Raw genomic sequence first — 23637 nt, forward strand, 5'->3', positions numbered from 1 at the left:
CACATCACTAGGTTTTTAAGCCAACTTGTGTCTGACTTCTCCCCCCACCCCCAAACTCAGGGCCTTGTGCCTGTACAGGCAAGCGCTCTACCACTGAGCTAAATCCCCAACCCAAATTTTTTTTTTCTTTTTGGTTTTTCGAGACAGGGTTTCTCTGTGTAGCTTTGTGCCTCTCCTAGAACTCACTCTGTAGCCCAGGCTGGCCTCGAACTCACAGAGATCCGCCTGTCTCTGCCTTCCAAGTGCTGGGATTAAAGGTGTGTGCCACCACCGCCCGGCTTGTGTCTGACTTTCAAGTGTTCTGTTTCCACGTTTGATGTTTGCTGTGACTGCCAAAATTTAGGTCTACTTTTGTGTTATTTTGGGGTTCTCGGCTGCTCAACTTTTCACTGACTTTTCGGGTTTCTTCCTGCTTGTGTTAGGTCCATCTCTCCTTGACCTCCCATGTTTCCTCTGTGTCTGGGAGGTACAGTTCTCAAAAATAGTTTAGCAGTATGGATTCTATACTATTTCAAGGTTAAGTTTTATTATTTACCAACGAAAATTTTAGTAGGAAAATCTTTTTTTATTTTTTTAATTTAATTTTTAAAAAGTTTTTTTCGGGCTGGAGAGATGGCTCAGTGGTTAAGAATGGCTGCTCTTCCAGAGGTCCTGAGTTCAATTCCCAGCACCCACATGGTGGCTCACAACCATCTGCAATGAGATCTGGCACTCTCTTCTGGCCTGCAGGCAGGACATGCTGTATACATAATAAATAAATAAATCTTTTTTTAAAAAAAAAAAGTTTTTTTCATTTTACATACCAATCCCAGTTCTACCTCCCTCCCCTCCTCCCACCCCCCTCTTCTACCCATCCCACCCCCTATCTGCTCCTCAGAGAGGGTAAGGCATGGGGAATCAACAAAGTCTGGCATACTAAGTTGAGGCAGGACCAAGCCCCTCCCCCCTATGTCCAGGCTGAGTAAGGTGTCCCACCCTAGGGAATGTGCTCCAAAAAGCCATTTCATGCACCTGGGATAAGTCCTGGTCCCACTGCCAGGGGCTCCCCAGAAAGATCTAGCCACATAACTGTCACCCACATTCAGAGGACCTAGTTTGGTCCCATGCATGTTCCTCAGCTGACAGGCCAGAGTCCATGAGCTCCTACCAGCTCAGGTCATCTGTCTCTGTGGTTTTCCCCATCATGATCTTGACCTCATTTGCTCCTCTGATCCCTCCTCCCTCTCTTCATCTGAAGTATAGGAGCTCAGCCCAGTGCTTGGTTATGGATCACTGCATCTGCTTCCATCAATTACTGGATGTAGTTTCTATGATGACAATTAAGGTCGTCACTAATCTGATTATAGGTCAAGGTAAGTTCAGGCACCCTCTCCGCCACTGCTAGGAGTCTTAGCTAGTGTCATCCTTGTGGGTTCCTGTAGATTTTCCTAGCACCAGGTTTCTCCCTAACCCCTGATGGTCCCCTCTATCAAGATATCTCTTTCACTGTACTCTCTCTCCCTCCCTCCCTCCATTCAGTCCCTCCTGTTCCCATCCCCCACTCCTCCCCTTCTACCCCCCTCCCAGTTTACCCAGGAGATCTTAACTATTTTCTCTTCCTGAGGCCCTCCATGTGTGTCCCTCTTGGGGTCCTCATTGCTACCTAGCTTCTCTAGGGTTGTGGGTTGTAGCCTGGTTATCCTTTGCTTTGCATCTAATATCCATTAAGAGTGAGTACATACTGTGTTTGTCTTTCTGGATCTGGGTTACCTCACTCAGGATAATTCTTTCTAGTTAGGAAGGAAATCTTTAGCTTTCTTCTTGTTCTTGAGATCATAAATTGGGGGGCTGGAGAGATGGCTCGGAGGTTCTCAAAAGTTCTGAATTCCCAGCAATCACATGGTGGCTCACAACCATCTATAGTGAGATCTGGTGCCCTCTTCTGGCCTGCAGGATACATGCAGGCAGAACACTGTATAATAATAAATAAATCTTTTAAAAAAAAAAAAAAGGATCATAAATTGATGGGTGAAATTAACTTAGTATTATAAATGCATTTAGATTCTACGTGATAGGTATTTTGCTTAGACCTTGGTAGTCCCAGCTTCTCAGCAGGAGAACTGCAAATGCAAGGCTTTCCTGGAATACAGGGTGAGCTCACAGCCAACCTATGCAACTTAGTAAGCCCCGGTTTCAGAAAAAGAGAAGAGGAAACTAAAGTGTTCTATACTGTTCTAGGAACATAACCCAGTGGTCAATCGCTTGCGTAGCATGCACGAGGCCCTGAGTCCAATTCCCATTTAAAACACACACACACACACACACACACACACACACACACACACACACACATTCTTAGGCTCAGTAAAAACCACAATCACTGGCACAATTAAAATAGAACTTTCAAGATAGCAAGAATACTGTTTGTTCTTAGTAAATATTTGCCAAAGCTTCATTTCATCGAAACAGCTCAGCTGCTAACCAGGATGACAGCTTGGTCATAAGTCTAATACTAAGGGAGGCTATATGCTTCCAATGCTGACCTGACAAGAATCACCCCACTTCCATTTTATATGTGCTCTTCCCCTACCCCTTTCCTCAATGGAACCTCACTATTTAGCTCAGGGTGCCTGGAGCTTTTTATGTACACCAGTCTGGCCTCAAACTCAAAGAGAAATCTGCCTAGCTCTGCCTCCTGAGTGCTGGTATTAAAGTTGTATGCCACCATACCTGGTTTATATGTTAATTTTTGCCTGTTAATTTTTAATTATATAGTGTTTGTATATTCTTATGGTTTTATGATTTTTTTTAGGTATTCCTAGTTTAAATTACTAACATATTCACAAATGTCTTGGCTGTGCTTGGCTTACCTGCTGATACAACATGTCGTCTTTCCAACCTAAATGTCAAAAACCCCCATCCTTGATTTCTGTTTATAAGAATAACATGTGTTAGAAATGCTTCATTTTGGTTGAAGGATGTAGAGAAAACACCATATCAAATTTTGACAAATGGTGGTATCTTAATGCTCAGGTGCCAGGTGAAACAATAACCTTCTATATTCTGTAAAATGGACTGGCCTATTTTGCCTCTCAATTCACTTCTTACATGGCAAATTGTAGCATCAACACATTGGTCAGTTAGAAATAATGGTTCTCAGACATGATCTAGACTTCCAGTGTTAACATATGTCTGAGCCACTTTTTTCCCTCTCTAACAAATTTCTTGAGGTAAAAACAACCTAAAGCAGCTAAGATTTCCTTTGACTTGAAACTTCCAGTTTGTGGTTGCTGGACTCCATCACTTCGGGGGGCTGAGGCAAGGTCAAACATCACACAGTATGTGACAGAGCAAAGCTGTTCATGGGTACCAGGAGCAGACAGAGTGAGAAGCACAGTCCAGGGATAAGATAAACCCTCACAGGCATGCTCCCTGTGACCCAATTCCTCTAACTAGGACCCACCTCTTAACGATCTATGAACTCATCAGTAGATTAACCCATGAAGAGGTCAGAGCCCTCATGGACCAATCACCTCCCAACAGTCCTACCATGTGGGGATCAATCCTGCGATGCACACCCTTGTCATAGACAACATAACAACGTGTCTGTGTCAGTCAGATTTACAACAGTGTGACAGGACATTTGTGTTCATGCTTTTAGTCTCTATCCATGGTTGCCTGGCCCTGTGCTTTGGCCCTATGATGCAGCAGAGTATCATGGTAAGGAGTGTGTAATGGAACAAGGCTACTCCTTTCCAGTGTGAGACCCCAATATCCCCTCCAAGAGGACATCCCGCACTGATTGAATTTCCTCCAACTAGAGTTCATCTCCTAAAATACCTACCACCTCTCCAGAGGATCCCATGCTATGGATCAAATCTTCAACACACATGCTTTGGGGATCCAGTTACTATTCTAATCACAACAATGTGTCATTATATATTTATATTTGCAAGTAGTACCACCAATCTCATGAGAAAAGTCTATCAGGATACTATTGTGTTAGATACAAATTTCCCAGCTTCCAACTTGCACCTTCATGGTTTAAATTTATGATTGGCAGCAATTACTATCCCCTTGTGTTCCATGAAATGACAAGCTTGCTTTCTTTATTTTAAATAAAATATCTGCCAAGTATCCAAGACTGAATTACCCTGGTTTCTCTATCAGCTGCTCTTCCAGGTTAAAAAGAAATTATATTTTAGTTTTCTTAGCTTACACTTGGAGTTTCTTAATGGCATTTCCCAGCCTAGGAATGATCTGAAACTGAGCAGAGTTCATTATTGCCTGGATGAAGTGGATAATGTGGGAAGGATGAGGCAAGGATAGAGAAATAAGAAGAAATGGAATTTGGAGCCTTAAAAACAGAAGAGAGGGGGATGGAGAGGTGGCTTGATGGTTAACAACACTGGCTGCTCTTCAGAGGACCCAGGTTCAACTCCCAGCACCCACATGGCAGCTCACAACTGTCTGCAACTCGAGTTCCAAGGAATCTAACATCCTCACACAGACAATGCACCTAAAGTAAAGATAAATTATTATTATTTTGGTAGTTTTTCCAGCAGGGTTCCTCTGCAGCCTTTGGCTGTCCTAGAACTCACATAGATCCTACAGCCTCTGCTTCCCAAATTATTTAAACAAACAAACAAAAACAGATGAGACATTTTATTTGGGGATTGGTAATCATGGAAAGATTTTTAGCCAGGATGAGTAGCTACATCACAGTTACATCTCTCTCTCTCTCTCTCTCTCTCTCTCTCTCTCTCTCTCTCTCTCCCCCCCCCCCCCATGTGTGTGTGTGTGTGTGTGTGTGTGTGTGTGTGTGTGTGTATAAGCCTGCACAGAGGTCAAAGGAGAACCTTGGGTTTTGGTCCTCACCTTTCACCTTATTTGAGAAAGGGTCTTTGAGGGTTTTTTGTTTTGTTTTGTTTTCTAGTGTAGTCTTCCACGTTCGCTGGCCTTCAAGCTTCTGGAGATTCTCCTGTCTCTGTCTACCATTTCCCTGTAGGAATGCTTGGATTCCAGCTGCTCACTAGCATCTGGCCTTTTCATTGGTTCTGAGGATTTGAACATACTTGTGAGGCAAACACTTCTTACCAACTGAGGCATCTCCCCAGCCACACAATTACAGTTTTGGAAAATTACTCCAGGTTCCCAGTGGAGAGAGAGTGGGCAGGGTAAATGTAGAAGCAAGGGAATAATTCAGAGGGCATTGCAGTCCATGGTGAGAGGGTGTTGTCTAGACCACAAAGACGGCCAAAGACTGGCAGAAGTGATGAACCCAGCTTCCTGTTGGAGGAAAAAAAACCTAGACAACAATGTGATCTCATTTCAATGCAATCTCTTCCTAGACCATACAGGCACCATGCAACGCTGTCCTCAGAGATGCCAAGCTGCAGCCAGCCACAGCCCTCATGATCGTGTGCTGCCCTATGAAAACACAAATACCAAGAAACCTGTCCCCACCAAGCCTGATGAAAAGGTGAGGCAGGAACTTCTCTGCAAGCCCTTCTCGCTGTCCTTGGCACTCAGTGAGAGCTTTCTGGGAAAGCTCAGAGCAGATCATTGCGGTTGCCATTAATTAGTTCCCGATACAATGACAAAGCAGTGGGTTTTAATGTTTCTAAAACGCTTTGTTGTCTCATATGGCCTTACTTTTCACTAGATTTTTAACTTGTGTGTTTTGCAGATTCTCAGAATGTTCTGTTCATTCACTCCAGGGGGTGGGAGGGTGGAGCTGACAGAGAGTTAGACTTGTATTTGTGAAGTCTCATGGATAATTAACTGGAATTTGAATACTAGGATTCGTTTTCCATTGAAAGATTTACAGGTCACATTTCAACTTCAGTTGAGCCTGGCAGCTATTTCCTGAACATTGATTATATGTGTCAGACAGCATGAGGAGTCCAAATCCCTGACACAGAAGAGAGCTGGAAAGGGCTAAGAAGTAGCTTTGTCTTCATTTGTTTCGTGGTCTCTCCTGAAAATCAGCTCCTTTCACACAATCACTTCTCAGCCATTCTTACACTCATGGTTTCCTCTAAGGAAAGTGAGCTTTCTTTGTGTCTTATCTGTTCCACCCTCCATCACCTCTGACATTACTTACTACAGACTGCACCAAAGAAGATGGTGTTGCCCTCATTCCATATCCCTGGCCTATGGCTGTCCTGCTCCAGAGTTGCTCATGGTTTGTATGTGAAGCATCTGGGATCTCTGATCAACTCCTTGTAATTCCTATAGTATCTCAAATTTCTCTGCTTGGTCTTATAATTAATCCCTACCTAACTCTCGAATGGCTTCCCAATCTTCCAATGGGCTCTGGAATATTCTTTCATTTTCCTTTCACATGGACCTGAATGTTTTTCACTCTGCCATTTTATAAGCCTTGGGATTCTTGAACTCTAAGTCAATGTCCATGTAAGACCAAACTCCTCCCAGAGCCTGAGTTCCAAAGGCATGAGAGAAGCCTGGACTAGATCAGGATGCTCCTATTTTCAACAGTTCAACAGATCTTATGACTTGACAGGTCTCAGTCCTCTCAATAATGATGTCTGTGTAATATTCGGTAAATTGGCTGCTTTCACTTTCCACTGCTATGTTAATATTTTTTTTTTCAAGCAGTATTCCAGAGCACAAAGAATAAACTAGAAGTCAATGACCACATTCTACTACTGGGCATATCCCCAAGAAAACAGAAAGCAGAACCCAACAGGATTTGAACACGTGTTTATAACATTATTTATGATAGTAAAAAGGCAGGAAGAACACAGGTGTCCATTCTTAGACAGAGATAAACATCACACACAAACACATAAAGCATCTCAAATAGAAAAATAAAATCTGGCATGTTCTACACAGGTAAACTTCAAAAGCATGGCACTAGGTGAAGGAAGACAGACACAAAGGACAAGCATTTACCTCCTACTATTCATGGTTCCTAGAGCAGCCAGGTCTATAGAGACATCTGGTAGCAATATGGCTCCCCAGGACTGGGAAGGAAATGGCAGGAATGGAGAGCTGTTGTTTAGTGGGCACAATGTTTCAGTTTGAAAAAGCAGGACATTCTTGGAAATGGATAATGGCGATGGTTTTAAAGCAATATAAATGCACTTAACGAGTTGAATACTCAGAAGTGGCTAAAATGGTGACTTTTTACACTGTGTATATTGTGTTGTGCTTTTTAAAAGGCACAGCAGGATCCCACAGCCTGCTAAAGGTTCCCAGAGTAAGGGTCCCATGTCTTCTGTCGAGGGATAGAAATGTCAGCACTGTTAATGCAACACTAACACTAAGCACAGTGCTCTGCAGTCACTCAGAGGACCTGAAAGAACTAAACAAGAGCTTGGATCCTCCTCACTGTCACTCAGAAGCCACCAAGGGCTTCACTCAAGCACCAGTCTACATCCTACACCAAAAATACCAGGCTGGCCACCATCCTGATTCAAGAAACGCTGTCCCACTCTACCCCAATCCCCTTCCTGCTCCTATGAAACCCATCCTCCTCTGGCTCCAGACAGCAACTCTGATTTCTGTGTCCTTCCTAGAAACCCTCTCAATAGAGAGCGGCTTTTTTGTTCCCGGCTTTGTTTCCCTGAGCACAGTGCTTTTGAGACTCACCCCTGTGGTTGCCTGTATCCTGTTTCCCTTTCATTCTATATTGCACTCTTAATGCAGGAGAGCGACTGAGTTGAATGGAAGAGACTATAAGAAGGACTTTAAGACTATAAGCCCAGAGTAGCTGGTGTGTATGAGCTGGAATAGTAAACATGTCTCACTGGCCAGACCCACAACCTGAGGGCGTGAAAGAAAGTGCAGGTGCAGTCAGGTAGGAGCCGTACATGCTGGCCAGATGGCATTCACCTCTGCCCATCATGGATGGATATGTTGGTGCTGGGAAGACCAGAGACTGCACTGGGAGAGCACAGACTTGAGGTCATGTCCCCGATTCTTGCCAACCATGTGGCAGATTTTGACTCTCCAGTCTCTGCTACCTATCTATAACTATAATGAGCACTGTCCATCATGCATGGTCCAGAGAAACAATGTAGGGGAGGTTTGAGATACTGGATAAGAAAGGGTCTTGGAGAAAGATGACTCAGCATTATGACCCCGAGAACTCAATGAAGAGACTGAAGGACCATGCTGCCATGGGCACACATGCAATGCCAGAGCATAGATGAAAACACGTGCATCTTTCTGCAATGTCAGAATTCACTGAGTAACACTGACGGGGGGGAGGGGGGGGTGGTTGGAGGGGGTTGGGGGGGGGCTTATGCTTCCTGAGACTCAAATGATGGACTTTGCCTAACCAATGCGCAGTTTCTGGCCACTCCCAAGGACCACTCTTTTGATTCCTATCAACCCAAGAATCCCCAGCTGCACTCGCTGTGCCACATCCATCTTCTCCCAGCATCAGTAGGTACTTCCAGGTTCCAGATCAAAGTGCTCTGTGCTGAATACCTATCAATTAGTCTGTGATTGACACTGGTGGAACAAAAGCAATTAGGAATTAATTTGTCCATAATGAACACCTCTCTTTGATCCTAAAATATTCCTCATTGGACTTATACCATAGGATGTCCGGCAGAATGAATGGTACATTGGAGAATACAGTCGCCAGGCAGTAGAAGAGGTGCTGAGAAGAGAGAACAAGGTAATGCAGTGGTCACAATGAGCGTGCCTCCTTCTGCTCTCTTCATATTTCATCCCTTACTAAATGTGTGCCTATGGAACAATTGGGTCTTTATAGCTCACTTCTTCAGCAGAGGAGCAGGGATCATGAATAGGGATCATGAATACTTTGATCCAGCATATGACAGGTCATGCTGCAGCAACAGCTACCCCCAAGATCTCTGTCATTTATCACATGGTACTATTTCTTCACTGCGCATCAGATTCAAGATAGACTTTGTTAGGTCTGTGTGAGGCCCTGTACCCACAGTATACCAGCTTCCACCTTCCCACTCTGGCTCCCCATACATCTCCCCAGGAGTAACATACTTTACCTTTTCCTTGACCAAATTCCAAGACCAAAGCAAATTTCAAAGGGAATAGGGAGGTTTCAGCCTACCATGTGACCAAAAGGACAGAAGATCTAGAATGACTGCCATAGCCTCCATCACAAAGCGAGTGACTATGAGTGACTACTTTATTAGGTACAGAACTACAATGGGGTACTTAGAAATAACAGAAAGCTTCTGTGGCTTAAGGACACCAGATCCTCAGCCTGACCACTGCTGAATGCAAAAACACAATATGAATGAGTCAGTTAAGTAGTGAAAAAATTATAGGTCTCCAGCACATTTAAGAAAACTCAGAATTGATGTAAAAAGTTGTTATTCATCAGTTGCTATGATAAACAGAATCATGGCCATTCTCCACCCCACTCACAATGATGTCCATGGCCTACATCCTAGAACCTGTGAATGAATCATGTTATATAGAAAGGGGGACTTAGCAGGTTAATTAAGTTTGGGGTTAAGATGAGTCAGGTAGCCCCTTGTGATTCCCAATAAGAGGGAAGCAGGGATGTCATAGAAAATGTGTGACTATGGAAGTAAAGGTCAGAATGGTGGGAGTACCATGAGCAAGGACTTCTGGTGACCTCTAGGGACTATCAGAGTCACAGACACAGACTCCATCCCCCAACACTAGCTCTAGCTCTGTGAGAGTCATATTGCATTTCTGACCTCCAAAATGATACAAGAATGACTTTACCCCTAAGTCACTAATTTCATGTTAGTTGGTTAACACTAGCAGTAGAGGCAAAGAAGACTGCCAGCAAACCACCATGACCTACCAGTAATAAGTAGAACTATGCTGTTCTGTAGGTGAGGAGGCTGAGGCCAGGGTCTCAGTCACAACAAAGAGATTAGTACCCATTTCACCATGTCTCAGCTGCTTCCAGCTACCATGAAAGTTCTCTACAGTAGGATGGAGACTGAGGGTGATTGGCTGGTCCCCTGCCCTAGGATCTCTATGCCCTTCCTCTGTCATGGCCTCAGACATGCTGGCCTCTGATAGCATAGGATGGAGCACAGTGATGGTATACTCTAGTCAAGGCTTCCCTTTTGGGGTGATCATTACCCAGTGCACTACTACATTCACATAGTTAGGCTTTCACCAGAAAACAATTTTAGAGGACCCAAATGTAGAAGCCCACATGTGAACTGTGCTGGGTGAGCAACACGCAGGCCACCTGGCATCCCTGTGGCAGGGCTTAGTGCTCCTCAAATGCTCCCTCCCTCCCTGTGTGCCTATGCTGCCTCCTCCTAAGACACATAATAACACCGTGAAAGCTGAACAACTGTGTTTTCCTTTTCTGTTTGCACCAGTCTTGTCAGGATGTGTTTCCCATTTATGAGAGATAATTTAATTTAAACGAGAGCTTTCCCAGATTTATTTTGACAAGTGCATTGCAGAGTTTAAGAAGATAAATCCCAGTTTGGCCCCAATTCTTGGCCCCCATCCCCCTTCCTGCTCTCTGGCAGTATTCTGTGCTGGAGATGTAAGCCTTGGCTTCTGAATGAATGCTTTAGGTGGAGAAAGCTGCAGCTGATTCCTCACCACCCTTGATGAAGCAGGAGTAGGCAGGCTTAAAGAGTTAGACTTCAAGTTGGACTTTCAGGTTTCTCATTTGCTAACTGTCCAACCACTGGCCACATGTGACCAAGAACAGCAATGAATGCAGGCCAACGTACAATTATTAACTTACTAAAAATGTTCTGAGACAATTTTTGTGATTTTTTTTGTAACTTTTTTAAAGGATTTATTTGTATTGTTTTTATTCAAATGTGTGTGTGTGTGTGTGTGTGTGTGTGTGTGTGTGTGTTCACACATATATGTGTGGGTACTCACAGAGGCTAGAAGAGCATGTTGGATCCCTCAGAGATAGGCATGATTTTGTGAGCTGCCGGATACGGGTGCTGGGAAATGAACTAGATTCTTGTGATAGAGCAGCAGGACCTCTTAATGGCTGAGCCATCTTTCCAGCCATTTCTTCCTTTGAAATTTTGACCGCTCATTTCTCAAGCAAGAACTTGTAGATGACAACCTCACATCCAGTCTCAGTGGTGGACACACCTAAGCCTGGGAAATTTGCTTAGGCTCAGAAGCCAAATCTCTGTATCTGTAAATGGGGGTAAAAGTCTTTCCTCAAGATTTATGTAAACACCAGATGAAATAATGTATGCAAGATGCTTGTCACCTCAAGGGCATCTCTCAGTAGATTTTGACTGCCCATATCGTTATAATATATGCACAAAATAATAATGCTATTCTTTAATTTAGTATTTGTTAAAGAATCATATTACATGACATGGTATTTTATATATTGATATATTATAGATTAGTTATCAATATCACATGCAATCTGTATAGATAACTATATAATGATTAGAGTTATAAATCATCATACATACTGTCTATACTTACGCTATTTTTATGACATTTATCATCATCTACACATTTATAGTTGCAAGCTTTCAGTAACCTCCAGCATGTGGATGACACAGCATAATCCTGAAGCCAAGCCTTCAGTGGGTTCATGGGAAGCCACCTTGCAACTTCACACCTTCATCTTGAGTGACTCCCTCCAGTGTGGCTGATGACTTCTGTCCCATGCCCTATTCTCAGCCCTTGGTCTCTTTGTTCCTGTTGACCTTTTGCATACCTTAACTGCCCACCCTGTGGCCTCAGGCACTGAAGATTCTTGCACCTTTCCTATGTCCTCTCCCTTGCCCTGCCCTTGCCTTGACCTCACTACAGGCTCTATTTCCTGCTCCCTCTCTCTCTACGCAATTTCTCATCAGTCTCCGCAAAGCCTAACCCTGCACTGACATCTCTCCTACACAGGCATCTAATTTCTTGGGCTGAGATCTCTGCAAGGTCTGTGATGGATTCCATTCCTCTCTCTAGAATAAGATTCAACCTCCAGGAAGAATAGGGGAAATGTGAACAGTGACAGGTGTAGAGGAACACACCAGAGAAAGAGATGAAGGAGGATCCCTGTGCAGAAAGGGGCCAGTATGCAACAGATAAGAAACCCAGAGCAGGTGTCCATTCAGAAAGGGGTAGCCTGCCTGGAGCCAGGAGCTGAGGACAGGAGATCAAACAAAGGACCAGTTGGTTAATGTACTATGAAAGTCTCATTAAGGTTGTAAGAAGTATGCAGAGAGTAGAGGAAGATTTGAAAGATGGAAGCACCATCATGCATCTGGTACACTCTCAGAAGGCAGTAAAAAAATCCTATCCATGCAGACACTGTGTCGGCCATGGATGTCCAAGAGAACCAACAAAACTTTGAGAAGGAAGAGTTTCTTTGGGCTCCAGGTTTCAACCCCTGGTAGGCTGATCCCATTGCTTTTAGGTCTGTGGCAAAGCAGAAGCACTATGGATGAAGGGCTGCCCACCTCACAGTAGCCAGGAAGCAATGAGAAAAGAAGACCATGATGCATTTTTCAAAGCCTCCCCCACCACACACACACACACACACACACACACACACACACACACACACACACACAAATGGCCTACTTCCTATGACTAGGCACCACCTCCAAATAGCCCATTCAGTTTTGAACTCACTTGTGGGTTAACCTCATGATGTTAGGACTTTCATAAACCATCTGACTCCCTGTAACACCACCAGTTAACACATGAGCCTCTTGAAGGAACACTTCATATCCAAACCCCAACAGGAACTCAGAAAAAGCTCACTGAGTTAAATGCGATGTGAAGTTGGACCACCAAAAACTAAATCCATTTAGGAATCTCACAAAAGCATCATTGTTGACACTACCTTAAGGCCAGGGTTCTGGAACACCTGAGAAGATAACCATAACTCCTTTTGCTTCAGGATGGTACCTTTTTGGTCCGAGATTGTTCCACAAAATCCAAGGCAGAACCCTATGTTTTGATGGTGTTTTATGGAAACAAAGTCTACAATGTGAAAATTCGTTTCCTAGAGAGCAATCAGCAGTATGCTCTGGGGACAGGACTCAGAGGAAATGAGGTAGGTGCAATCCAACCACTTCCCTTTTCTTGGCTAAAAGTAAAAAAAGAAACAGAGAATTTGGGAGATGCTAGATCCATGTCTACGTACTCCAACGAACACAGGACAGGATTGAAAAGACACTGCAATGATACCCATCCAACCACTTTCATGAACATCCTGGCACATGTTGTGTTGTGTGCAGTTTACCAGGCCAACAGCCCACAATGCCACCGAATGTCCTCCATCCTCCTAAAGCTATTAGAGAAACCTAATCAGAAAGAAGCAACTGCATTCTGCCTTGTGGAGAACTTCCCTTAGACCATGCTGATACTCCATTCTCCCCCTCCCTGCAGTGTTGAGTCTGAAGTCCAGTGTTGTTCATTTATCCACAGGATTGGGTCCTCAAAATGAGTGTGCATTCAACAGTAGCATTTGGTGCTAAGCTGAGGTCCCATTCTCAGTAGGGGTGTGCTGATGGGAGACCCTCTACCGACAAATCTGTCAGTCACTGTGCCTAATAGCACAGACCAGTAACCCCACATACTTAAGAGGCTGAGACAGGAAGATTGCCAGGACTAGCCTAGACAAGTTAGTGTGACCCTGTCTTAAACTAAAAGGTACAAACAAGAGTTGAGGATGGAGCTCAGGGGTAGAGTGCTTGCCTAGCACATGTGAAGCCCTAAGTTCAATCTACAGTACTACAAAAAATCAACTAAACATCAATAAATAACTATACAAATTGATCAAAAGGAGATGTGTTGCTAGAGTTTTCCTGCCTGGCCCACAGTCAGGACAAATCTCTCTCACCCACCAGGCCCATAGATGCTCAGACCCAACCAAGTAAACACAAAGAAACTTATATTGTTTACAAACTGTATGGCCATGGCAGGCTTCTTGTTATCTACTTCTTCTATCTTAAATTAACCTATTTCTGTTAGTCTATAAGTTGCCACGTGGCCTGTGGCTTACCAATACCTTGCATCTTCCTTGTCATGGTGGCAGCTGGCAGTATCTGTCTGCCCCAGCCTTCCACCTCCCAGAATTCTCTTCTCTCTTGTCCCGCCTATACTTCCTGCCTGGCCACTGGCCAAACAGCATTTTATTTATACAGAGTGATATCCACAGCACTTCCCCTTTTCTTTTTTTTAAAGGAAGGTTTTAACTTTTACATAGTAAAATTACATATAACAAACAATTATCAAGCAAGAATTACAGTTACAATTTTAAGAAGATATCCTATCTATCTTATATTTGTGAGTCTAAGGTTTTATATCTAACTTATCTTTTATCATAACTGAGGAAATTATAACTATCTAGTCTTCAACCACATCAAAGACCTCAGAAGGATATAACATTACCTGAGAACCGGGAGAAGGATGCAAGAAACTTTTGGGAGTCTTGCAGGGTAGACAGAGACAGCTGGCAGCCTGGACAGTCACCTAATGTTCCTTTGAAAAGTTAGGGCATTTATCTTCAGCCCACAGGGCTAGAGTCTCTCGGTCACTTTTTTTAGTGTCCTGTAGAATGTCTGGCAGTTTCCTCTGTGAAGCAGGAACCTGAAGGACCATTTTGTCAAGCAAAGTTCAGTGGTCACCTTTCTATGGGTCCTGCATGTCCAGTCAGTCAAGCAGTCCAGGCAAGAATAGTTTCTTGCCCAAATAGCTATTTTTGCCAAGGTGAAGATAAACTTCATATGAAGTGTCTTCAATGCCCATCCTCTTCTCTGAAGTAAATAGGTGCTGCCAGGAGCAGATATGTCTCACTGTCCAGAAAGTCTAAATTTTAAAAATATTTTAAATGCCATATTCTGTAGACCTTTGAAGTGTTTGAAGATTACCTGTCTATCTGAAATATATCTATGTATACCTAGAAAACTTAACATGACTATAAGTTTGACTATCATCGAAGACTAATTGATCTGTATTTCTTAATTATCCATTATAATCTAAATGAGTTGCATAAACATAATACCTCAAACGAGAGTAGAAATATATATACAGTATAACAAAATTAACTTTTAAGTTTGTATCAATAAGCTAAAATCTATACAGATGTAAAACATTTTAAACAAGTTGTTGCTCTTTAAAAGTAGGTTCATCAATTTACCCTTTTATCCTATCATATCTATATCAGAGATGTTTCAACTGAATACATATTCCAGGTCTGTTCTGTGGGCATCGTTCTATTTCAGTCCTCAACAACTCTTTGATGTGATCATTCCTATCTCAAGAGTTATAAAAGCTGAGTCCTAGAAAATTAAGTAAATGGTCAAAGATGGGAGCAATAAGCAGGAGGGTGAGCAAAGGCTGCACACTCAGGCTTTCTTTGATGAAAAATAAGAGAGACAATGGGGAAGAAGAGAGTTAGTTATACAGCACCCCCACTATGGATGTGAGCTTGGGCTCATCCTCTGCTACTCTGGGCTTAATCCCAAGTGCAAACTCTTAGGATCTGTACCCCTGTAATTCAGGGATGGCCATTTCTTATATTCTGGAAGTCAAGGCTCCAAACTTTGACGTCATCTGCTGGTGAGGTCATGGTGTGGAGTGGGAGTCTCCCTCTCCCAAATTTTGGAATGGTGTCTGGAGTTTAAGGAATTCACAATAGGACTACATTTGGAAATAAAGCCTTTACAGAGGTACTTAAGGTTAAGTGACAGAGGTAAGCTCTAAGCCAACAGGACTGGCTTCTTTAAAATAAACAAACAATTTTTTTTTTTTTTTTTGGTTTTTCAGGACAGGGTTTCTCTGTGTAGCTTTGCACCTTTCCTGGATCTCACTCTGTAGACCAGGCTGGCCTCGAACTCACAGAGATCCGCCTGGCTCTGCCTCCCGAGTGCTGAGATTAAAGGCATGTGCCACCACCGCCCGGCTTACAAACAAATATTTTAAGAAGAGAAATCACAGGGCTAGGCAGGTGGCAACAGGAAGATCCCAGAGGCTCAATGGCAGTCAGACATAGCCTACTTGGCAAATGTCAGGCCAGTGTGAGAACTTGTCTCAAAAAATTGGTGGCCAGCACCTGAAAAATGATACATGAACTTGTTTGCTGCCCTCCTGATATACACCCATGTATAGACACCTACACATACACAAACATACATACTTGAGCACATACATACCGATGAGAAGCACTAGGAAGTCAGAGGGTCAGAGATACAGTGATGGTCAGCATCTTTCATCAGTGCTCTTGGTCTGTGTTCCATTCATGCTTCATCTCTCCTGGAAAGGGGGAGAGGTATCTCCTGGGACTCTGGTACTGCTGCCATCCAAGCTTGAAGTTGCAAGGACTTTTCTCAAACATTCATATTGAGGCTCTTAGGCCAAATTCACCAGAATGGCCCATGGAAACTCCTGTATTGAGACAAGGGAAGGAATCTGCCAGGAAGCAATACCTCCAATACCATAAGCCTAGCAGCAAGGAAAAAGGTATACCATAGAAAGTTTGCTATCTGGAAATCAAGAATAAAATCAATGGAGAAGCTGAAGGCCCTGGACAGAGAATAATGTAACAGTCTAACTCTGTCTGGAAATGCTAGTAAGGATGAAGAGCAGCTTAATAGAAGCCAAGGATCTGGATGTATAACCAAGATGAAAATGGTTTATTACCAGAAAGAAAGACTGGGATTTGGCTCGTTGATAGAGTACTTGCCTGGCATGCATGAAGTCCTTGGTTCAATCTATAGGTATGGGGTACACATCTGTAATCTCAGCACTTGGGAAGAAGAGGCAAGAAGATCAAGTTCATCCCCAGTTTTATAGTGATTTCTAGGCCAACATGGGCTACACGAGACCCTATCTCAAAAAAAAAAAAAGAAAAAGAAAAAGAAAAAGAAAAAAAAAAGAATCATAACTAGTCAATGACTACATGGCAATCATACTGAACTAGAGAAAAACAAATTTTTCAAATGATCCCAGATTGGAATTGCTGCTTGTCATGACCTCAATCAGAACCACACTAAAGGAAAATAGTAAGCCACTGTCATCAAATGTCCTTCCCAAAGCCTGGGAGCCACCTGGTTTCCACTCTCTTTAATCCTTAAAATACAAAAACAAGGGCATTTCAGCTGCTTGAAACACAGGCCTAACATGAAATACTCATGTCTTGTCTAGCATGAGACACTAACATCTGCATTTAGCTATAGTCACGGTGGTCATTTACTTAGCTATAGTCACGGTGGTCATTTGTTCTGAAACAAATTCACTAGGGGCTTTGGCTAGGAAAACTGTGAGCTGATGTAGCAATATAATCAAACTGTATCCACTTGGTTTATTCTATACCATGTGCACTGTAGTGATAGTTGTAGGGTCGCTTTCACAACTGTACTTGAGTGTAACTATTCTTTACTAAGGATCCTTGAAATTTTATTTATTTTATGTGTATTTATGTGTGCCTGAGTACATTATGTGTGCCACATGTATGCAGCTGCCCATAGAGACCAGAAGAGGGCATTGGATCACTTGGAACTGGAGTTGTGAGCTATCAGATGTGGGTGCTGGGAACAGAACCCAGGGCCTCTCTGCAAGAGTAGCAATTGCACTTACCCATTGAGCCAACTCACCAGCCCCTTAGTATCTTTAAATGATCCCATTTAAGTTGGATTTGGGGAATGGTAAAGGAATCAACTTTTTCTAATGCTGTTGAGGGAAAATAAGAGTTGTGACTCCATAGATTTCCCTGGAGGGAATCAGATTATAAGCATCCATCTCAAATATGCTAGGTCCAAAAATAAGGTGGACATTTGAAAGTTAAAAATGTTTAAGAACATCCAAGCCAACACCATAATGTATACCAAAAGGACATGCAGCTTGTTTTTAATTGATAGCTGTATCTTCCCAAGTAACACAGTGGAGAATATGTAAAGGGCATGTGGGCTTATAAGAATGAGGTTCAGTAGGAATCCCAGTGGCCTTATTTCTTAAATGCAGTGACTAGGCATCTGCCAAAGCTAAACTCTTTTATAATACTCATTTTATTTTTATTTATATGTATGTGTGGGTATCTGTATGTATATGCACATAAGTGCAGGTGCCAAAGAGGGCTAGAGGGGGGCATCAGATACCCAGGATCTGGAGTATAGGTGTTTGTGAGTCACCATGTGAGTGTTGGGAACAGAACTTGGGTCCTCTGCAAAATCAGTGAGTGCTCCTAACCACTGATCATCTCTCCAGCCCCTGTCCACTCCCCCTCCTTTTTTTTCAACTGAAATAACTTTGAAGATCATTCAATAGCTTTCAGGAAATGCTGTTTGAGATGTAGCACCCATAATCTATTCTGATAGTGATCTGGCGCCAGGTCATTGTGGCAAAGTCTGCCTAGAGTAGACAGTTGAGTGTTGAGAACACTGTAAGTACTTACAGAAGAAGGAGCCATATTAATGCATTTAATTCTTGAAGCATATGGACTTTACCCTGGAAAATGAAAGAAATTATTTTAGCATAAGTTTGTAAGAACATCGACTGTTTTCTACACTGTAGCCTCATCTCCTTTTACATTTTCTGTTTGTTTTATAAGTTCACCCTTGGGCTAGAATATCAATGTACATATGTTATAAATGATGTGGTCATGAACTATATTTCAAAGTAAATCCTAGTATGATTTAAGAAACAGAAAAGAAAAGCTAACACACAGAGGGAAGAACATGTGAGCAAGGACATGGGGAGAAGTCAGCCATCTGCCACCCAAGGAATGGGGCTCAGGAAGAATCAACATGTAGACACCTGGGCCCTCTGGCCTGCTGAATTGTGAAGAAAGAAATTTTTGCTGTTTCTTCCAGTCAGTTATAACTAACAGTGTTTCTTCCATTGTTAGGAGAGCCCTTGCAAACTTACACAGTGCGAATCCAGAACTTCTGTAAAAGCCAAGAGTTCATCAGTAGATGTTGAAATAATGCCACCAGGGCTTACAGAGTAGTTCCTGTGGGCACATGTGTGACAAGCCTGTCATCTGGCAGCATGAAGAGTCCTGGTTCCATCCAGTCTCTGACGCAGAGTACTTTTCTGAGGATCACAATGCCTAGGGAGAGGCAGCCAGCACTTGGGAGGGGAAGTAAGATGCGTAATACTGTCAACTTGACATATCTAGACTGTCCTAAGAATCACACCCCCAAGAATTTGCTTTCATTCATTGAGGTGTGAAGACCCACTGTAAAAGCACCGTCCCCTGCACCACATGAAAAGGAGATGGAGCTGAGTCTCGGGATTCATGGTCCTCTACCTCCTGACTGCAGATCTAATAGTATGTCCAGCTGCCTCAGACTTCTGCTGTCAGGACTTCCCCACTTTGATGCACTGTACTGAATCCTAACCCAGTGCCAGATCAGCCCTTTCTCCCTCACGCTGCTTTTGTCTGGGCATTTTAACAGGGCAATGAAACTACAACAGAGACAGACAATGAGATCAGTTCTCCAGCCCTTCCCTCATCCCAGGATGTGTGACCTGAGCTGGCAAATAGGTTAACATAAAAATGGCCAAACATAGCCACATTCAGAAGGCATTGTATGAAAACTAAAGAGACAAGTGGCCAGCTCATTGGTGTGACTAGCAAGTCAATGAACAGAGCTGACACAGGCTGGGACAGATTCTGCCATAACTATTAGTTATGATTTTCTTGTGGTTATTAGTGAGTCCTTTCATTAACTAGGTGACAGCCCCATGCAGACAGAAAACTATGGTGCATAGACCAACTGGCTCAAATTCACTGTATCCTTCAACATCTTCTTCCAGCTCAGATTTTTTCATCTTAAAACAATAACAACAAAAACATTGTTTGATTTTTTTAAAGGCTTGGCCTTCATGGTTTCTTCCCTTACAGAACTAGAAAAGGGATACTTCAGGGCCTTCCCTGAGATTTGTAATTTGCTCTCTCACTTGGCCCTTGAAGCATCTCTAGGAAGGACACATTGTTGAGTCCCATTTACTTCAGAGAAACAGAGCCTGTACTAAGGTCTCTGCTTTGTTTGCAACACATCACAATTTGGCCAGCTAACGAAAGAGAGGATGCAGCATGACGTTATAATGGCATCCTAGAAGCATCTTAATCAGATCATAAGCCATCCACTGGCTGCCTTGGAAGGAGCTGTCAGCTGAGGTCACCTGTAGACCCCATCATAAGCACCTAACAAACTGTTCCAATTACTGTATCCTGGTGCCTATGTTAGTCCATAATTCTCTCTTCTTTGCACCCTCCGGACATGAGTTTCCTTTTCAGGTATCTGTCGAACATTTACATACATGCACTTACGCACAGGTACTGTGGATACACGGAGTACTCAGAGCCACCCTGTGGGGCAGGTGCTGCTCTCATTTCTAGACGGTGACAGGGAAGCACAGAGACAGTAAGAAAACAGCAGTACTGGGATTTACTCTCCTTAGAAAACATCTTGGATTTTCATTCACTCTCCTCTGCCTGACAACAGCCCCCAAGCACTGCAGGTGGGGAATGGGCAACACCTCCTTGGAGCTTACTGTGTGCCAAGCATCTTGAGAGAAACCGCAACCTACAGAGATTCTTCCCACTGTTGTTGGAAAGTGCTGAGCCCCGCAGTCAGAGTGAGAGGGTCCCATGGGCCTTCTGCAGCCTGGCCCCTTTGCCTTACTGAGGAACTTCTCATTATTAAGAGAATTGGAAGAATCAGATTAAGAAAGCCCTGCTAAAATGCATGACATCCCAGCTCTTCCATCTGTGCTCAGACAAAGAGCATCATCGGCCACTTCAGCAGGAAACACATGAAGAGAAAGAGGGCTTCTGGGGACAATATTCACTTCATCTTGTTTTCATCTATCTTGTGGGCTTTGTAATGGCACAGGAAGACAGTAGCTCTTAACTCACAGGAGCTATCTGAGTGTATGATGGCATGATATAAATACCATGGCAGGTACACAGAGGCAGGTGCTTATGAAGTATCCAATCTCATCTGAACTGACACCGGAAAGCCCTTTCTTTGAGGCTGTGTACCTCAGGCAAAGGCAAACACCATATCACAAGGGCTACAAGAAGCACCTGGGCCAGACCCAGGGAAGGCTCTACCTGTCTGCCCTCCTCACCAGCACAAAGAGCAAGCAAAGCCACGGGTCCCCAAAACAAAAAACTGGGAGGTGGTTCAATTGGTCAGGAAGACAGAAATCCCTGTTTGGTTTCAGCTTTAGGAGTACTCATTGCATTAGTATTCCAAATGTACTACCACAAGTTCCCACAAACTGAAAGGCTTAGAACAAGAGAAATTCGTCTTCTCTCAATTCTGGAGAAAAAAGTCTGAAATCCAGGTGCCCCAAGGGAAACATTTCAGCTACCCTTGGCATCCTCGGCCAAGTGTCTGCCCTGTGGGAAACACCTACTTCTCTCTGAATAGAATCTCACTGACATGTGATAACCTAGGATGAGCTCTTTCCTTCAAGAGTATATTTTACCAAATAAAATGCTAGTAACACTTTCAACACATAGGGTAATGAGCATAGATTCCAGGTCACCAACACGGATGTATTGAAGGTGCAATATTTAGCTCAAGATGCCTGGTTATTCACTGACTGGACCAGCAACCACGTCATGGCTACCCAGGTTACAAGACTCACCTACGCTTCTCTATGCAGGTACCTGGGCAACAGTGAGTTTCTAAAAATGATGGCAGATGTTTACTTGACAACTTAAACTTTTAAGACTAAAAGACAGGTTAACAGTAACCCATATGTTTCTCCCTCACCTCCCCTGCCTTCTTCCTTATCCTCCCCTATAGCTCCTCACTTACCTTTCTCTGTCTCTTTCTCTCTGTGTGTCTCTGTGTCTCTGTCTCTGTCTCTGTCTCTCTCTCTCTCTCTCTCTCTCTCTCTCTCTGCTTTTTTTGATAAGGAAAAAAAGGAAACAGCTTGCATATAGGACAGACACAAAAGATTTAAACAGACTTTAGTATCTAATATTAGGACATTTGACATTCACTGTTGTCCTGGGTGGGGGGAATCTAAGATAAAAATAGGAACTTAATTACAGTCTTTTTCCCATCCTTTTCAGGCAGCGTTGCAGCTGTGGGTACAGCACTGGAGCCACTAAGAAAGGACAAGATTGTGGTTTGGTGCACCTGCCTTGTTTCCTAATAGTATAGTTTCATAGAAACTACCCATAGAGCAGACTAGTGAAGCTATTGATATCAGATTATTTGCCCTTAGCTGTCTGTGAGCCTGTTCACTGGACAAGCTCTGCACAAAAAGGTTCTCCACATTGGCCACTTTGCTGAATGTTTAAAAAAAAAAAAAAAAAAAAAAAGGATTCCCATCCTTGGTTTGAAATTGGAAGTGAAATTCATAAACTTTCTTTCTCCCGTAGTCTCTCCTTTACCGACCCTCGATGTGTGCTGAAACACAGGGAAGGTTTTCTTCCAGATGTTGTCCATGCATAAGCTCCATTAACGCTCACAAAGAACCACAGAAGCAAGTCCTAATGTCACCACCACTCTTTGTAGACAGAGAAACTGAGGGCAAGAAGTTTGCCTCAGGTCACATAGTTAGTTGCTGGCAGGACACCCAGGCATTGAACTCATGGCCTTCATTTTTGGTGACCTCATAAATAATCCATCCAAGTCATGGGGTGAGAAGGCTGTGATGGAGAAGGAAGGACTTTGAGGTAGGTGGTCTGACTGGGAAAATGCTGAGGACAAGACACTTAAGAGCTACCACTAGGCTCACTTATGGCCCACAAGCACTTTGATTCCCCATTGTCATGTCTTTGTGCTTCTCACTCATCCTTCAATTGATCGTTTACTACATCCTCAAAAAAAAAAAGACAGGAAGGAAGGAAGGAAGGAAGGAACGAAGGAACGAAGGAAGGGAGGGAGGGAGGGAGGGAAGGAGGGAGGAAGGAAGGAAGGAAGGAAGGGAGGAAGGGAGGAAGGGAGGAAGGAGGGAAAGGGTGAGCGAGCCAGACATGGTGGCTGACAGCTGTAATGCTAGCCTCAGAGGGAAGATGATCACTGAAAGTTCAAGGCCTATCTGAGCTACAGAATGAGCTCCAGGTCAGGCTAAACTAGAGGGTGAGACCCTATTCCAAAACACCAACACCAAAATCACTTTCTAACATGTCTCTCTACATTGTCAAAACTATGAAATCGTCCATCTTCCCTGAGTAACATACAATAGCTGAGCTGCACTATAGGTACCAGATGTGCTCAAAAGTGTTCACTTTGCTTTCTGTATTTCAGATGTTTGATTCTGTGGAAGACATCATCGAACACTACAAGTATTTCCCCATTATACTAATAGATGGGAAAGACAAGGCTGGTGTGCACAGGGAACAATGCTACCTCACCCAGCCACTGTCTTTCAGCAGGCGCTTCCTGACTCAGGACTCTAGCCAGGCACTTCATGAGTAAGCAGCCCAGCCAGTTATTTCCACATTAGCATCCTGGACCTTATCTCATCCTCAGCTCAATGGAGTCAGTGCATCTACCATCTGCATTTGTCTCAAATTACATTGTCTGTGTCTTCAAGGGATGACTTTTTTGACTCTGTAAAAAAGAAAAATATTCTGTAATGGAACTTGAGAGCTCAATTACGCCTTGAAAGCTTGAGTCATAGAAGAAATCTTTGCAACATGAAAAAAAAAATCAAACCTAGGTTTTGAAAATAATTTTCTGAAGAAAACTACAGACATGGCTATCATACATTAGCAATGAGTAG

The 23637-nt window shown here is 43.3% G+C and overlaps 1 protein-coding gene across 1 annotated transcript in view; it reads left to right on the forward strand.

The window, feature by feature from the left end:
- The window catches only part of Clnk (cytokine dependent hematopoietic cell linker), a 286854-nt gene extending 263480 nt beyond the window's left edge, over positions 1-23374 (forward strand). Inside the window, exons 18-21 of the mRNA XM_036200349.1 lie at positions 5331-5461; positions 8555-8632; positions 12836-12991; positions 23160-23374. Coding sequence (XP_036056242.1) covers positions 5331-5461; positions 8555-8632; positions 12836-12991; positions 23160-23330 — 536 coding nt within the window. The 3' untranslated portion in view covers positions 23331-23374. The remainder of the gene's footprint in view (positions 1-5330; positions 5462-8554; positions 8633-12835; positions 12992-23159) is intronic.
- The last annotated feature ends 263 nt before the right edge of the window (positions 23375-23637 follow it).

Source organism: Onychomys torridus, chromosome 10 (assembly GCF_903995425.1).
Source record: "Onychomys torridus chromosome 10, mOncTor1.1, whole genome shotgun sequence".
Taxonomy (NCBI): domain Eukaryota; kingdom Metazoa; phylum Chordata; class Mammalia; order Rodentia; family Cricetidae; genus Onychomys; species Onychomys torridus.